This window comes from Dipodomys spectabilis, unplaced genomic scaffold (assembly GCF_019054845.1).
Source record: "Dipodomys spectabilis isolate Male_0828 unplaced genomic scaffold, ASM1905484v1 ptg000004l, whole genome shotgun sequence".
NCBI lineage: Eukaryota > Metazoa > Chordata > Mammalia > Rodentia > Heteromyidae > Dipodomys > Dipodomys spectabilis.
In genome coordinates this window covers 6,664,291-6,682,766 of record NW_024870681.1, presented here as the reverse complement: position 1 = coordinate 6,682,766, position 18,476 = coordinate 6,664,291, and the positions used below count along the sequence as shown (strand labels likewise).

The 18,476-nt window shown below is 41.9% G+C and overlaps 1 protein-coding gene across 1 annotated transcript; it reads left to right on the top strand.

The window, feature by feature from the left end:
• The first annotated feature begins 3,453 nt into the window (after positions 1 to 3,453).
• LOC122118809 (protein SLFN14-like) lies at positions 3,454 to 14,491 on the top strand. The gene is made up of 4 exons (XM_042692772.1): positions 3,454 to 4,548; positions 6,598 to 6,726; positions 8,475 to 9,186; positions 13,286 to 14,491. The coding sequence occupies exons 1-4, from the start codon at positions 3,495 to 3,497 to the stop codon at positions 14,118 to 14,120; spliced, it is 2,730 nt and encodes a 909-aa protein (XP_042548706.1). The 5' UTR covers positions 3,454 to 3,494; the 3' UTR covers positions 14,121 to 14,491.
• Positions 14,492 to 18,476: the final 3,985 nt, after the last annotated feature.

The window sequence follows — 18,476 nt, the reverse complement described above, 5'->3', positions numbered from 1 at the left end:
GGTCCTGAGGCTTGAACTCAGGGCCTTCCTTCCCTTCTTTGTCTTTTTCCACTTAAGGCTAGCATTCTACTACTTGAGCCTTAGCTCCTGGTCTGGCTTTTGTGTCATTAATTGGAGATAAGAGTCTCACCAACTTTTCTGCCTGAGCTGGTTTTGACTCTTGATCCTCAGATCTCAGCTTCCTCAGTTAGCTGGAATTACAGGCATGAGCCACCAGCAAAACCCAGTGATAGTAGCTTTTATTTTTTTAATAATTATATCATCTAACAAAGTTGTTAAAGATGAATGAAAATAATGCCTAGTAATCAGAGTGCTCAGGCAATGTTACTTGTAGATGTTGAACTATTAGGAGTTATTTGTATCTTTTCCCTCTAGAGAGGGTAGTAGGCATGTGTCTCCTTCCAGCTGTCAGCTGTGTGGCAGAATGAGATGAGCTTTGGATTCAGATAACCCAATGTTCAAATCCCAGCTCTGCTAATAGGTAACCCTGAGCTTTGCTTTCTGATCAATTCTTTCATTTATAAGGTAGTAAAAAAAAAAAATGCCTGTCTTTCAGGCATTAAGAAGATTATATAAGAAAAGAAAAGTGCATATTTGACCCAAATGAAGCAATCACTAAATGCACTATTTTGGGTTGCCAGAGGCACTGTACTGGTTTTGGAAGGTGCTTGATTATTCAATCATGGATTAATGAAGAAAAGGCTGGCATTCTATGCTATTCACTATGTGTAGCATCTCATTTTATCCTTAAAAATATTCTGTGGAGAAGGCACTATTATAAGAAAGATTGTGAAGTTTAGGTTAGTTTAACCAAGGTCTCCCAGCTAGAATGTAAGGGTAGCATTTGAACACCCTACATATTCCCAAATAGAGGAAAGAATGGATGTAAGGGAACTTACCAGAGCCCAGTAATGGCATGGTGGAACCCAGGCTGTTGCTATTGGCAACTATGTTATCTAACTACACATATCCAGTCATTTCTATGAAATAATTAAGGTTGAAATGGAAACACTTGTGGGTCAAGAGATCAAGGGCCAAGCCAGCCCTTTCAGCAGGTATCTGATACTTTGTGTCTGGTGAGCACATAGGCAGTGCCATATGACTATTAAGAAGTGGAAATGAACACAAATAAAGTAAGGGTTCTGAGCCCAGCACTGTTGGTACATACCTGTAATCCCAGCTACTCAGGAGGCTGAGATCTGAAGCTCTCAGTTCAAAATCAGCCTGGACAGAAAAGTCTAGGAGTCTCTTCTCTCCAATTAACCACCAAAAAGCCAGAAGTGGAGCTGTGACTCAAGTGGTCAAATACCAACCTTGAGTGAGAAAGCTAAAGAAAGTAACCAGGCCCTGAGTTCAACCACAAATACTAGTACGCACGCGCGCGTGCGCACACACACACACACACACACACACACACACACACACACAAACTTAAACCAAAATTTGCCCATCATCCTCAACCCAGTGACTACCAACTTATTTCTATGCATTTTACTACACTAGGTCTTATGTCTATCAAAGAGTAGGAGAAGAATAAAAATTACATAGAATAAACAATATGAAAGGTAGAAAATAAATTAATGTTTCTTGCAATGAATATGTACAGCATAGCCTAACTTAAAATGAATGTAGTTAGTAGAGTTTTGCTAACAAAATTAACTAGGGCAGAAGATACTTATAGGATGTATGGAACAGATAGATCATCATTGTCTCAGGGGCTTCAATTTTTGACTGCTCATTTGAAGACCCTTGAATTTTCCCATTATGAAACCCTGATTCACTCCCTGAGGTCAGGCCCTGACATAGACACTTCTTGAGTCCTTATCAGCCTTCCTCAGTGAGTCCATGTTATGAAGACTGGAGGAGTCTGGCAGAGTTCCTGCTCCTCCCAGGCCGATATCACAAGGCAACAGGGGCCTTGACAGAAGGCAAACATTGAGACCAGTGCCAGATGTGAAACTGAAGCAGCAAGAGAAAACTCCAAGAGCATCAGGTAAGAGAACTTTTTCCCCTAAATCTCATCGATCTCATTTTAGGTTCAGTTTATAGTCTTGAGTTCACCTAGGACAGTATAAAGGTAGCTAATGAGAAAAATATAAAGGCAAATGATTGGGAAATTCTGGAAGAGTAGAAAGGCTAGTCAACCGGATCTAGAATCTCAGAAAACATACTTTCATAGTTATCAGTATCCATGTAACATCGAGAAGACTTGGGAGTCATGAGGCCATGGGCCCAGCAAGTTCAAAGTTAATTAGATTTGTGTTATAGGTCCCATTGGTAAAAGTTGCAGAGAGACAAATTGCAGCTGAAAGTAAGGAAGAAAATACAATGGAACACTTTGAAATTACAATGCATCACTAGATACTGGAGTTGTTCAAGCAATTACATGGTCATTTGTTGTTGGTTTTTTTTTTGTGATAGCTTTTCATTAGATAGCTTAGGCTGGCTTCTAACTTTTTCCTTGTGCCTCAGCCTCTTGAGTTAGAATTATAAGCAAGTACCACTATGTCCAGATTAATGTGTGTGTGTTTTTAATATAACACAATCTTCTACAGTCTTCTTTTTTCTTTTGGTCAGTCATGGGGCTTGATCTCTGGGCTTGGGCACTGTCCCTGCAGTCTTCAGCTCAAGGCTAGCTCTCTACTGCTTGAGCCTCAGCGCCACTTTTGGTTTTCTGGTAGTCATTTGGAAATATAAGTCTCATGGACTTTCCTGCCCAGGCTGGCTTTGAACTGTGATCCTCAGATCTCCTGAGTAACTAGGATTACAGGTGTGAGCCACCAGCACCTGGCTTCTACAGTCTTTTTTATAGCAACATCTTCTACACTCCCTTAATTCTCTACTGCTTCTTTCCCCTTTGAAACATGAATAGAATCATTATCTGATTTCAACTTCTACTTCTGCATATTCGCTAATAAAATACATTTTTTATGCTGTTACTGGAACTTGAACTTGGGGCCTGGATGCTGTCCCCTGGCTTTTTTTCCCCGCAAGGCTCATGCTCTACCACTTAAGCCACAGCTTCATTTCCTGCTTTTTAAATGGTTAATTGGAGATACGAGTCTCACAGACTTTCCTGCCTGGGCTCGCTCCATGATCCTCAGATCTCAGCCTCTTGAGTAGCCAGGATTACAAGTGTGGGCTATGACTTACTCTTTAATAACTGTTCTGGGCTCAAAGTTACTGCTTTCTGATATTAATGGAAGATGATTGAACATTTCAGCCATGCAATTTTCCCATATGGCAAAATATTAAGCGTTGACTTAAAATCTAGGCTTATTCTTGCTAAAAATAAAAAGGTTAAGGATACTTTTGTTAGGAATGAGTAGTATCAAAGATTATTTCCAATGTTAAAGTGTATATTCAATAATTTGTAGGTTCAAAGAAAATATTATCATCTCTGAAATTCTCACTAAGGCAGAAAAAATACCTCTGTCCTTGTTATTTGTAGGAGCCTTTTCTGTTGTTGTTTGGAGTTCAGAAGGGCTGCTGGGATGGAAAGCCTCCAGGCTGACATAGAAATGCTCTTTGCTGAGGAGATTGTGTCAGTGGGCAGAGTCACTTTTGGAGAAGAGAATAGGAAGATGATGACCAATAGCTGTTTGAAAAGAAATGAGAATCTGAAGATCATCAAGGCTATCTGTGCACTGCTAAATTCTGGAGGGGGTGTGATTAAGGCAGAGATTGATGATAGAACCTACAATTATCGATCCCATGGGCTGGGACAAGATTTAGAAACTTCCTTTCAGAAGCTCCTGCCTTCGGGCTCACAGAAGTACCTTGACTATACACAGCAGGGAGACCTTCTCCTGATTTTTGTGAAGGCATGGAACCCAGATGTTTGCAGCCTTCCAGTGAAGATTTGTAGCTTGCACTCCAATTTATATCGGAGAGATGTGACCTCTGCTATCAACCTGAGCGCAAGCAATGCCCTGGAACTTCTTAGAGAGAAGGCATCTAGAGCCCAAAGAGGCACACGGGACTTGCATACTCCTCAGAGAACCCTAAACAGATATATTCAAGAAGAGGAAGATATGAAGGTGGCTGCCTCAGAATTCTTTGAAAGGGATAGACTTAGGTATAAAGAGAAGCTCAACTTTACCGAGTCAACACACGTCGAGTTTAAAAGGTTCACCAGCAAGAAGATTGTCCCTTGGATTAAAGAAAGGCTACCTCACTATGTTTCTGCATTTGCCAACACTCTTGGGGGATACCTAATTATTGGGGTTGATGACAAGAGCAAAGAAGTGTTTGGATGTAAGAAAGAAAAAGTGAATCCTGACTTATTGAAAAATGAAATTGAAAACTACATAGAAAAGTTGCCTACATATCACTTCTGCCATAAGAAACCCAAGGTCAAGTTCACTACCAAAATCATAAATGTCTACCAAAGAGATGCCCTGTATGGTTATGTCTGTGTGGTTCGAGTAGAGCCCTTCTGCTGTGTGGTGTTTGCAGAGGATCCAGATTCCTGGATCATGAAGGAAAATTCTGTCACAAGGCTGACAGCTGAGCACTGGGTGGTCATGATGCTGGATGCTCAGTCAGGTAAAGAAGAAGAGCGAATCATTGTCCCTTCCATAGGAAGGATCCCTTTCCTCTACTCTTGTGGTATTCAGTCATATATTTATCTTAAATAATATTTAATTTTACTAATATTGTTTATGTTTTCAAATGTTCTCCCATGACAGAATTTTTCCATATATATATATATATATATATATATATATATATATATATATGTATATATATATTTAAATTTTTCTTGTCAGTTGTGGAGCTTGAAATCAAGGCCTGGGCGCTGTCCCTGAGCTCCTTTTCTTCAAGGCTAGGACTCTACCACTTTGAGCCAGAGCTCCATTTCTGGTTTTCTGGTGGTTAATTAGAGCTAAGAATATCATGGGCTGGGGCTGGGAAGGTGGCTCAGTGGTAGAGCACTTGCCTTGCATGCCTGAGGCCCTGGGTTCGATTCCTCAGCACCACATAAGCAAAAAGAAAAGAGCCGGAAGTGGCACTGTGGCTCAAGTAGAGTGCTAGCCTTGAGTTGAATAGCTGAGGGACAGTGCCCAGGCCCAGAGTTCAGGCCCCATGACCGGACCCCCCCCCCCCCAAAAAAAAAAAAAAAAAGGAATATCATGGGCTTTTCTTCCTGGGCTGGCTTTGAACTAATATTCTCAGATCTCAGCCTTCTGAATAATTAAGATTACAGGTGTGAGCCACCAGCACCTGGCTCCCCTTATGTTCTTTAGTCCCAAATTTAGTTCTAATAAATATTCTTTAGTTTTAAAAAATATCTTTTAGTTTCTACTATTCTTTGTTTATGACCTCTGTGTGTGTGTGTGGCTGTGTGTGTGGCTGTGTGTGTATGTGTTGGTAAATAGGGCCTGAACTCCTGGCATGGGTGCTATACCTTAGTTTTTATGCTCAAGGCTGTCACTCTACCACTTGAGCCACACCCCCACTTTCAGCTTTTTGCTGATATGAGTCACATGGACTTTCCTGCCTGGCTGGCTTTGGACCTCGATGTTCAGATCTTACCCCCTAAATAGCTAGGATTACAAGCATGAGCCACTGACTTCTGGCGAGAATTTGATCTCTTTGGGGTCAAGCAATGCATGAATTTCAGTCTATATTGGGAGAGTTATAGCATACTATGAATTAGTGAAATTTCCTTTTTATGCACGGTAAAGGTTGGTGAAAAAATTGCAGGGTAATTTTCCTAAATAGAAACAATCTCACTCATTTTCAGAGAAACACTGTTTAAGAATGACTCTGCTCGAAGCCTTTCAAGGAAACCATTTTTGAAGAATTTGAACTGTTCCAGTAACACTAAGAGCTAACATAGCAAACCCTTGAGTTTGGAATACCATCATGTGGGGGAATGATTCAAAAAGTAGTACTGGGCTGGGGGATGGCAGTGCAGGAAGATGCCTAGCGCTTGCTGGTACTTCCCTGACTGGAATCAACCTTGGTGATTTCTAAGCCACCCCAAAGGACTTAAAGACCAAACTGAGCTTACCAGCTTGCTTTAGGGCAAATATGTTCACAATTGGACAAAAGAAGTTTAAATCCAAGACTTCAGTGATTATAATTTTTTTTTTTTTGTCGGTTGTGGGGCTTGAACTCTGGACCTGGAGACTGTTCCTGAGCTCTTAAGCTCAAAGCAAGCGCTCTACTGCTTGAACCACAGCATCACTTCCTATAATCTTTTTTTATTGTCCTAAATTTGTTAGAGGTCCCTCTCTCTTTCTTTCCCTCTCCCCTTTCTCTTTCTCTCTCCCTCTTCCCCTTTCCTCCTCCACCTCCCTAAGCTAGAGATCCTATGCTTTCTGAACCATCTAGCCTTGGACTTACAATTAAAACAATGTGTAGCCAGGCACTAAAACCAGCCCAGGCAGTAAAGTCTGTGAGGCTCTTATCTCCAAAATGACTACCCAAAAAAGCCAGAAGTGGCCCTGTAGCACCAAGTGGTAGAGCTCTAGCTTTGAACATAAGGGCTCAGGGACAGTGCCCAGACCCTGAGTTCAAGCCCCATGAACAACAAAAAAAAAAATTTTTTTTTTTTTGTCTAAAACTAGTTTCCATGTGATTATTTAGTTCCTTCCAGTTTGGCCAGAGACCACAGTGCTCACTTGCTTTCACCAGCCTCTTCTGCACCAAGAAGCTCAGCATATCCTACAAAAGTCCTGGAATTTAAGAAGGATCTGCAACAACGTGTGTTTCCAGGTATTCCTGTTTTTCTTTGTTTATCTGAGATAGAGTCTTAATACATAACCCAGTCCTGACTCAGACTCAGGTATTTCCTTTTGATTTCAGGCGAACAGATGATTTGTTTTGTAAAATGAAGTAGGAAACTATGAAATTCACAGTTCCAGGGGTAAATAGCTCTTGCCAAACATGTAAAGGCCCTGGGTTTGATTCCCCAGTACCTCAAAAATAAACAAGCACAAAATAATAAACTTGGGAGGAGTTGGTGTGAGTTAATCCAAGTGTTTCTTCTTACGGAAGAACAAATATAGAACTTTTCAGACATCATGAGCCTGAAATAATATACATTAATATTACATTATATATTACATTATGTAACATATTATATAGAATATACATACTATATATGATTACACAACTATATACAATATAATGATGTATAATATATAATACAATGTAATAATATACAATATTTATTATATATAGCTATAGGATTAATACTATGTAAATATATATCAATATGATAGTAAAACAATGTATCTTACATACAATATATTAATGTATCACATTCTGTCATGTACTTCTAGTATATATAATATATGTGCTATATATTATATATTACGTATTATATATGTTTCTTATCTTTCTGTCGTCACTAAACTTACATATGCTTCCTGGTTTCCAGTCCCATATAGCTTTCATTCTCCTAATCTGAGAGCACTAGCATTCCTTACGTCTATACCATAAGAACTGTTTCCTGGTTTTCAGAAAGAGCCACAGAGTCCTCTGAACTGCTAAAGCAGAGTTTCTCCGCCTCCACACTATTGTCATAATTCTTTGTCAGGGAGTGGTGAGTGCCAGGTAATTGTAGGCTGTTGGCAGCATTCCTGGCCTCTGCCCAGTAGATACTAATACCATCTCTCTAGTTATAACAATACAAAACTTGCCAGTTTGTCAGAGGTCCCCTAGTTAGGGGGATAAATTGCTGATCATTAAAATTTTGCTGTGCTAAAGGAGAAGTTTTAGTTTCCCCCAAAGCATCAGTGTCCCAGAAAGGCCTGGGGAGGAAGCAGTGACTTCCTGTAAGTCGTGGAGCATCTGGGCTTGAGGAAAAGGTTTTGTGAAGATCCCTCTCAGATAGCTTTCTCCAGGTTAGAGCTGGAATTCCTCCTGTAGCCTTGGGCTATGCCAAGAGGATGCTGCCTTTGTTTTTTTTTTGTTTGTTTGTTTGTTTGTTTTTGTTTTGTCTGTTGTGGGGCTTGAACTCTGGACCTGGGTGTTTTGCTCCTCAGCTCTTCAACTCAAGGCTAACACTCTACCACTGAGCCACAGCGCCACTTCCAGTTTTCTGAGTCGTTTATTAGAGATAAGAGTCTCATGGCCTTTCCTGCCTAGGCTGGCCTTGAACCTCGATCTTCAGATCTCAGCCTCCTGCTGGGATGTTGCCTTTTTTTTTTTTTTAAATTGGTTGTGGGGTCTGAACTATGGGCCTGGGCACTGTCCCTCAGCTCTTCAGCTCAAGGCTAGCACTCTACCACTTGAGCCACAGCGCCACTTCTGGCTTTTTCTGCTTATGTGGTGCTGAGAAATCGAACCCAGGGCCTCATGCATGCAAGGCAAGCACTCAACCACTGAGCCAACTTTCCAGCCCTGGGATGCTGCCTTTGCAGCAAGGAAACTCATAGTTTTGTGGCCACAACCATCTGTATTTAACCATGCTTTATGCTTTTGTCAGTTTTAGTAACTTCAGTTCTTTGAATTTTCAGTGACACAGGAAGAGATGCGATTTCAACCAGAATCTCTCTGTCGGCAGTTATTCTCAGATCATGAAGGACTGGAGAAATTCATGAAGACACAGATCTATCCTTGTTCTCAGGGGGTTGTGATATTTTCTAGAAGCTGGGCTAGCGATATTGGTTTAAAGAAAGAGGAGAATGTCCTGTGTGATGCACTCTTGATAGCCGTTAACAGCCCCTTGGTACTCTATACCATCATAAAAGACCCTAGTTGGATGGGAGGTCTTCAATATGCCAAAGACACTGCCCTGCAGTTAAAGCAGAAACTGCAAACTGAGGGTGGCTATACAGGGAAGGTGTGCGTCATTCCAAGGCTGACACCTCTGACCAGCTGGCCAGATGGATCTTGTGAATTCCCTATGTACTACCCCCAGTCCTACAGGCTCTCCAGTGAAGAAGTGGAGGACATCTTGCAGGCCCTTGTGGTCGTCTCCTTCTGCTCTACATCTCTTCTGAGTGACTGCCTGGGCTGTGAGTACTTCGACCTGCTTGTAACAGAGCAGTGTGAGTTGCTTTCCCAGAGCCTTCATGAAACTCGGGAATTGTTCATCCACTGCTTTCCAGGAACCCGGAAGACAGCCCTGGCCATGAAGATCATGGGGAAAATTAAAGACGTCTTCCATTGCAAACCAAAAGAGATCCTCTATGTTTGTGAAAGTGACTCCCTCAAGGGTTTGGTGAGGTGAGAGTTTTACTAAACTAAAAACAAAAACATACTTAATCTTTACAACAGTGCCACAAAAGTAATTTGTATTTTCCATTTACTTTAAATCAGTCTAAAATTGGGAGGGGGCTAAGCACTCATGGCTCACGCCTGCAATCCTAGCTACTCAGGAGGCTGAGCTCTAACGATTACAATTTGAAGCTAGCTAGCCCAAACAAGAAAGTCCATCTGACTCGTATCTCCAATTAACCAGCAAAAAGCCAGAACTAGAGCTGTGGCTAAGGGACAGTGCCCAGGCCCTGAGTTCAAGCCCCAGTCTTGGTAAAAATAAATAAGTAAATTTGGCAATGCTTCTTTGTTGAGTAAATTTAAGCACCCAAGCCAAAATAAATGGTTCTAAATGGCCAGGTAGTTTAATTATAAGTGGGTAATTTATACTGTTCACGTTTTTAAAATGTTATAAATAAACTTAGTATGCATAACTTTACATTTGTTGACCTAGAAATGTTTTCCCCACAATCTGTGGTCTTAAATCTAAGAAAAGTAGAAATGAATCCTTTTTGCTTTGAAGATACTTTTTTTTGCCTGATATTTAATGTTTTAAAATTGTAAGATTAGTTACTTATGACTCAAATATAGAAATCATTGATATTGTTTATAAAATATTTTGATCCATTTGACTTACTTTACACTGATAATTTTAGAAAACAGGCAGAATTTATTCTGATTAAAATCTCGGGGCTGGGAAGGTGGCTCAATGGTAGAGAACTTGCCTTGCATGCATGAGGCCCTGGGTTCGATTCCTCAGCACCACATAAGCAAAAAGAAAAAAGCTGGAAGTGGCGCTGTGGCTCAAGTGGTAGAGTGCTAGCCTTGAGCTGAAGAGCTGAGGGACAGCGCCCAGGCCCAGAGTTCAGGCCCCACGACCAGACCCCCAAAAAAAAAAACAAAAACAAAAACAAAGACTAGTATTTTACCACTCAAGCCACAGCTTTGCTTTCAGCTTTCTAGCAGTTAGTTGGAAGTAGGAATCTCACAGACTTTCCTACCCAGGTTGGCTTCTAACTGTAATCCTTAAATCTCAGCTTACTGAGTAGTGAGGATTACTGCTATGAGCAACCAGCCCAGGGTTGGCTCCAGTTATCTTTTTTAAACTTTAACTTGTTTGTTTTTTAATTTTTAAATTGTATTATAAAGGTGGTATATAGAGTGGTTACAGTTTCCAGGTATACTTTGTTGTTGTTGCTGTTGTTGTTGGTCATAGGGCCTGAACTCTGGGCCTGGGTGCTGTCTCTCAGCAATTCAGCTCAAGGCTAGTGCACTACCATTTGAGCCATAGTGCCACTTCTGGCTTTTTCTGCTTATCTGGTGCTGAGGAATTGAACTCAGGGCCTCATGCATGCAAGGCAAGCACTTTATCACTGAACCACCTTCCCAGCCCTCCAGGTATATTTTTGAGCATCATTCATATTTAAACACTGTGTTACATTTAGTGTTAATGGAAAAAACATACTGAAGACCTTACCATTAAAAATTATTTAAGGTTCATGCATATAACCCTAGGTACTCAGGAGGCTGAGATCTGAAGATTGAAGTTCAAAGCCAGCCTAGGCAGGAAAGTCTGTGAGACTCTTATCTCCAATTAACTACCAAAAAAGTCAGAAGTGGAGCTATAGCTCAAGTGGTAGAACACTAGCTGTTAAGAAAAGTGTTCAGGGACAGTGCTGAGGGTCTAACTGAGTTCAAGTCCCAGAACTAGTGCTCATGTGCACACACACACACACATACACACACGTGTGTGTGTATGTGTGTGTGTGTGTGTGTGTGTGTATGTTGTGTGTGTTATAATAAAGACAGGTTTATTTTAGGCTAGAAGTAGAGCAGCAACTACTTGTCAGTGAAAGAGACCTTTAGGCACACTCCTAATAAACTAGTACAAGCCAGATACTAGTGACTGATGCCTATAACCTTAGCTAATCTAGAGGCTAAATTCTGGAGATCAAGGTTTGAAGTCAGCCCAGGCAGAAAGGGTTCTCTAGACTCTCCAAAATAGCCTGCAGAAAAGCAGAGCTGGAGACATGGCTCAAGTGGTAGAATATACCAGCTTACTAAACATGAGGCCCTAAATTCAAGCCCCAGTATAAGAAGAAAGAAGGAAAGAAAGAAAGAAAGTTAGAAAGAAAGAAAGAAAGAAAGGAAGGAAAGAAGGAAGGAAGGAAGGAAGAAAGAAAGAAAGAGAGAGAGAGAGAGAGAGAAAGGGGGAGGGAGGAAGCGAGGAAGGAAGGAAGAAAGAAAGAAAAGGAAGGAAGGAAGGAAGGAAAAAAGGAAGGAAGGAAGGAAGGGACCAGTAGAAAATTGGGTATGGTGGCACACATATTTGTAATCTCAATACTCAAGAGACTGGGAGGGTTTAAAGTCTGAGGCCATCTTGAGCTACATATTGAGACACCCTCCTGCCCACACGCACACACACACACACACACACACATACACACACACACAAAGAAGAAAATAGAATGAGGAAGACTTTCTAAGTAAAAAAAAAAACCAGCAAATTCAAAGACATGTAGACACTACAGACCAGAATGGTAGGTCTGGGGGTGGGTATAAGGCAGATAGTGATACTGGAAATGAGGGAGATATTAGATTCCAGAGGATCTTGTAAATTGTGCTAAGGGCTATATTTGCCATTAAGCTTTATGGATGTTTTTTTAAACTGTCAGTTGAAAGGCTAATTTGACAAATACCTATTGAACCTCTAATATGAGGGGAGATGCAGAGATGGCTAAGAAGCAGAGCATTTTTTCAAGAGCCTGCACAGTTCAAACTGGAGGAAAGCAAAAATAGTTCAGAATTAAAGCACAGAAATAGCTCATGTAAAATCAGGGAATCTTTAGGAACTTGTGCTCATCCTTGAATTCAAATTAGAGAAGACAAGAAACTGGTTTGTATTAAAAAGCAAGGGAAGAAATAGAATTTGTTTTAGAAGAAATTTGAATTCCTTCATAAAGATTGTGATATAAGCTGGGCACTAGTAGCTTAGACCTGTATTCCTAATTACTCAGAAGACAGAGATCTGAGAGTTGTGGTTCAAAGCCAGGCCAGGCAGAAAAGTCCCTGTGAGACTTTTATCTCCAATTAATCACTCAAAAACTGGAAGTGGAGCTGTGGCTCAAAGTGGTAGGGCGCTAGCCTTGAGCAAAAAAACCTCAGGGACAGTGCCCAGATTCTGAGTTCAAGCCCCACAACTGACCAAAAAAATATTGTGGTATACCTCTAGGTGACTGCTTTCCAGATCTGTAAAAGAACAGAAAGTTTGGGGGGCTGGGAAGGTGGCTCAGTGGTAGAGTGCTTACCTTGCATGTATGAGGCCCTGGGTTCAATTCCTCAGCACCACATAAGCAGATAAATCCAGAAGTGGCACCGTGGTTCAAGTGGTAGAGTGCTAGCCTTGAGCTGAAGAGCTGAGGGACAGCACCCAGGCCCAGAATTCAGGCCTGTGACTGAGAAAAAAAAATCACTTGTGAGCTTTTGTTTAGCAGTAAGGGTCTTGTCTTCAAGGATTGTCAAGTAGCAAAAATGGATACTAATAGAGATAATAAAGTCTCCTACCTCCTTTGTAATAATGAAAGTTTCACATACAGATTGAAGTAAATACTTCATAAAGATAAGGTATAAGATTCTGCATTCTGTCAAGTGACTTGTCAATGTAGCTGTTTTGTGGTGTTGACACTAGTAAGTTGATGAATGCACTTGCAAAGGGGGAATTAACCTCTGATTCCAATCCAATCTTTTTCTTTTGTTAGTCGTGGGGCTTGAACTCGGGGCCTGGGCACTGTCCCTCAGCTCTTCAGCTCAAGGTGAGCTCTCTACCACTTGTGCCACAGCACTACTTCCGGTTTTCTGAGTGGTTTATTAGAGATGAGAGTCTCACGGAGTTTCCTGCCCGGGTTGTCTTTGAACTGCGATCCTCAGATCTCAGCCTCTTGAGAAGTTAGGATTACCAGCGTGTGCCACTGGCACCTGGCCCCAATTCAGTCTTCTGATTCCAATTCCAGTGCTACTGATGCCTTTGTTTTTATGCCTGAAAACCCTGTTTTCTCTTTCTTCCTCATAGCCAACAAACCCCCTTCCGTGCTGTGACCCGGAACGTGTTCATGCAAGGAGATTTCTCAAGGATTAAGCACATAGTGATGGATGAGACAGAGAATTTCTGCAGTACATATGGAAATTGGTACCTGAAGGCCAGGAGCATCACTCATCCTAAGGAGAAGGGGGATGGAAGTGAAAACCCTCAGCACAGGATCCTCTGGCTTTTTCTAGACCCTTTCCAAGTCCATCATGCAGAAGTCAATGGCCTCCCGCCTCCTTCTGCTCAATTTCCTCGGAGAACAATCACCAATGGGATCCACTGTGCTTGGGAAATAGCAATGGTCATGAAGGAAGAAATGGAAAGGATCAGAGAAAACCCTCTCTCCCATGTGTCTCCAGATAGTATGGCATTGTTCCAGGAAGCTGTCTATGAGGAAGCCATGTGTGCCCAGGCTCCACCTGGGGTGTATGAAATCAAGACCCAAATGACCATAGAACAAATAGCAAAATATGTGGCAGAAAAGTGTCACGGCTTGTTCCAATGGGGCTATCTGCCCAAGGATATAGCAGTCCTATACAGGAGACCGGAGGAAAGAGGACGCTACCAGCCTGTGCTCCTAAGAGAAATGAACTTAATTCACACCCAAGAAGCAACAGAGGTGGTGTTCAGCAGGGCTGCAGGTGTTCAGGACAATCACATTGTTTTAGACAGTGTTCAGCAGTTCTCAGGCCTTCAAAGGAATATTGTATTTGGGCTTAGTTCAGAAGGTGCCCAGCCAGAGGAATTTCAAAAGCTCTGCTTTGCTTCAAGAGCCATTAGCCACCTCTATCTGCTCTATGAAAAGAGGAAAGCCTTCTGAAAATGATTATAAACAACATGGGAGTCTCTCTGCCTACATAGGTGTCAGCTACTCCTTTTTGCAAACAAGAAAATCAAGGTACATCTGTGAGGCTCTGAACCACAGAGCTGTCTCTTGAGGCTCAGCCTTCACTTATTTTGCAGTTGCCCTGTTCCTTTCCCAGTCCATTCTTCTTCTCTGCACAATTACAACACATGTGTCACTGGTCTCATGCTGCCTCCTCCAGCTCAATCCAGCTTTTATCCTGCCATCTGAAGGGGTTATCCTCAAATAGCTGCTTTATGAAATCTTCTGCTCAGATACTTCCAGTGAGTAGTCCCCCAGCCTTAAATCACATCAATTCCTCAAATGTTCCATCATGCATCCTGATTTATTCTCCTACCTATGTTCTGGATTGTACCTCTGGTCCCCCAGTGTTTCCAATACACTCCAGACTCATTGGCTCATTTTGTGGCAGGATACCCTCCATGACAGTTATGCTGATTGGGTGTTTTACTGACATCTCTATATTGACTGTGGGCTTTAAGTTTACATGTTCAAATTTTGATTTATTCATTCCACTAAATCTAAATCAGTCTCTTGGTGACAGTACTATGCCAGCTAAGCTCACAAAAGACTAACATATGATGGAAAAATGCCACTCTGTTAAATTATGATGAGGATTGTAGGGACCAATAGGCTTTTGCTGATCTGAGCATTCAACAAAAGCATAGAATGCGAGATTCCATGAGCAGAGCTTTGCTCTAAGGGGAGCTGAGCTAGAGGGTAAGTCTAAACCTATGGCTGCGGGCTGGCAAGTTGGCTCAGTGGTAGAGTGCTTGCCTTGCATGCCTGAGACCCTGGGTTCAATTCCTCAGCACCGCATAAGCAAAAAGAAAAAAGCCGGAAGTGGTGCTGTGGCTCAAGTGGTAGAGCACTAGCCTTGAGCTGAAGAGCTGAGGGACAGCGCCCAGGCCCAGAGTACAAGCCCCATGACTGGACTCAAAAAAAAAAAATTGTGGATAAACCTATGGCTGCGGTCCTGGACACGGACTAAACAGAAACAACTCTCATCTACCCCCTGCTTCTCCAAATACTTTGCCATCTCTTCTCTCTCCTTTCCCCTTCTACATAGCCTTAATATGTTGGGTAAAATAATTTGTTTAATAAAGTAACTAAGATTGCTGGGTTCTGGTAGCTATGCCTATAATCCTAGCTACTCAGGAGACTGCTGAGGATTTCAGATCAAAGTCAGCCCCTGCAGGAAAGTCCCTGCAACCCTCATCCCAAATCAACCACCAGAAAAGCCAGAAGTGGAACTGAGGCTCAAGGAGTAGAAAACTAGCCTTGAGTAAAAAAGCTAAGGGACAGCACTCAGATCCTGAGTTCAAGCCCCAATAGTGGCACAAAAATAAAATAAATAAGATAAACAAGCATTGCCCATGATAAAAAAGTGTTTAAAATGATGAAAAGGAGGGTAATTGTATTATTATATAAGGTTAGGGAATGGAGAAAGGAGGAAAAGTTCTTAAATCTTCTCAATATTCAAACTTAGCACTTTTTTGCCTTTTTGGGTGTTTATTTCTATGCTTCATTCATAGAAGAATACTTTCACATAGTTACAATCAAGTTGTATAATCACCACTGTAAATATTTAACTTTTTTTTTGAGAGGTAAGACTATAGATTGCATTATTGCTCATCTCTTCCAATGTCTATGCCCTTCATAGTACCTTACATGAGAGCTATAAATACTTTCCTACACCTGGGATGTGGGCTTGGCCATGTGATCTTATTTAGCCAAGGAAATGTTCGTATTTTGCAATGTGCACAGAGGCTATGTATTTGATCTCTTAGGTTTCCACTACCTCCGTACAAAGAACATGCCCTCCATGGCCTTTAATCATTGAGGAATGAGAGACATGGAAACTTAACTCATAGGCTAGAGCCAAGCTCAACCAAGTCCAGCTAGATCAACCAAAACCCAGCTGACTTGAAAACACATAACTGAGAAATAAACATTTGTCTTATGACTGAGTTTTTAAGGTTACTTGTTATATAGCCGTAGCTGACTAATGCCAGTACTTCTCCATGTGGTAGCATGTCTTCAAAAGCATCATTTGTGTGTGCACGTGCGTGTGCATGCATGCTCACATTGCACACTGCTCATTGGACTTAAACTTAGGGTCTGGGCACTGTCCCTGAGAATTTTTTGCTCAAGGCTAGCACTCTACCACTTGAGCCACAGCTGTACATCCAGAATTTTGGTAGTTAATTGGAAATAAGAGTCTTGTGAAGTTTCCTGCTTGGGCTAGCTTTGAACTTCAATTCTCAGATCTCAGCTGCCTGAGTAGCTAGGATTACAGGTGTGAGCCTCCAGTGCTCACCTGAAAGAATCATTTTCAATGGTCATCTTAGCACATCCTAAATAGATCATGACATTTTAATTGAAGGATTTTCTCCCACCCTAGTTTCCCAGGTGCATACAGATACCTGGCAACCCACCAAACATAAGTGCAAACTGCCTAACTCCAGCAGGCCTATCTAAGCCTGGTTGTAAACATTCCGTCATGGGCCCAGCCAAAAAGCCCTCCACCTCCCTTGACCTAGTGGCTTTTTCATTATCCTCTGCCTCTTTGCTCAGACCTCATACAAACCCAGCTCCTGTCCCAACTCTACACATAGTCTCTAAGCCTGCAGAAAAGCTGTGTCCCTCACTGCTCTATCTCAATAAATAGTCCTTGCCTGTGGAAGATCAAGTCCAGCCTGTTTCCTTGCTTTCTTCTCCATAATTACTCTTTTCTTGTGTAACTAGCAATGTCATACTATTAAAACTAAACCAGCACATTAGTATGCTACATTTTTTTCTGCTGTAGTTATTAATCCTCAGAAATGGATTACTGGATCAAAAAGGTGGCCTGAAGGAAGCAGAAACTCATTTAAATTGGTTCTGTTGTAGACTGTACAGAAAACCCAATCACTGCACTTGACCGTATAGACTTGTTCTTGCCTTAAGGAAGAGAATGAAATGTAGGCATCAGCTTCTTATGACAAAAAATTAAACATTTGTTTCTCAGAAATAGCTGACTTTGTAAGGGATCCCACAGAATAAAACTGAGGCTCATTACCCTAACCCAAGACCTTAGAAGAAGAACTTAACTTGGAGAATTATTGATGGCAATATGAATTATGTAATCTTGACACTTTGATCTGTTTCAAGGGAAAAAAAGCATCCTTGAAGTAGCTTTAGGGTATTGTTTCAGAGAATAGAAAAGATACCCTTAGACTATGAACAGGACTTAAAAAGAGAGAGAAACTCTGGCACGGAGAAACCCACTCAAGAAGAGGGGAATTAGGTACCAGTGGCTCAACTCTGTAATCTTAGCTACTCAGGAGGCTTGAAGTTTGAAGCTAGCCCAGCCAGAAAAGTACATAAGACTCTGTCTCCAATTAACCAGCAACAAAGCTGAATGAGAGGTGTCACACAAGTGGTAGAGCATCAGCTGGCAGAAAAAAAATTGAATGAAAGTGAGAGGCCCTGAGGTCAAGCCCTAGTATACCCCACACACACACAGAGAAGAGTGTGTGCAGATGAGCTAGCTTTGTGACACTGAGCTGCCCCACCATCTTCAAGATGCACTTGTACTTTATTTTTACTGACTCATTTCCCCTGTTAATCCATTGGCACAGATACTTCTGCTGGGTCGCAATCATAGAGTACATCCCATTTTGTATCCTGTTTGGCATCTTTTCAACTCTGAGGGCTCCCATATGGCAGGTGGAGCACTTTCCAGGTTGCAGCCTAGAGAGAGATGGACTTACTGGCCTTTGAGTAGGGATGGGTGCTTGACAGATCAACAGAGCTTCTTAAATCCCAGATGCTTTCCTTGGCAGCTTCTTCATGGCTCCAGGAGAGGAAGAGGGTGATGGTGGTGACTTGATGGGTGGGCAAAAGAAGAAACAAAGTCCATAAAGCATGAGTAACACAGAGCAGCAACATTTCAGGGGACTCAGCCACAGAATGGTGGGGTGTCATTGTGCAAAGTTAGCAGGGGTGAAAGGCATGGCAATGACCAGCAGGGCTGTCAAAGAAATCTCCGTTTAGGGGCTGGGAAGGTGGCTCAGTGGTAAAGCGCTTGCCTTGCATGCCTGAGGCCCTGGGTTCGATTCCTCAGCAACACATAAGCAGAAAAAGAAAAAAGCCGGAAGTGGCGCTGTGGTTCAAGTGGTAGAGCGCTAGCCTTGCGCTGAAGAGCTGAGGGACAGCGCCCAGGCCCAGAGTTCAGGCCTCATGACCGGACCCCCCCCTCCCAAAAACAGAAATCTCCGCTTTTCAGAAGATACTAAAGGATGAAAGATGATGCCCTCCCCAAGTGTG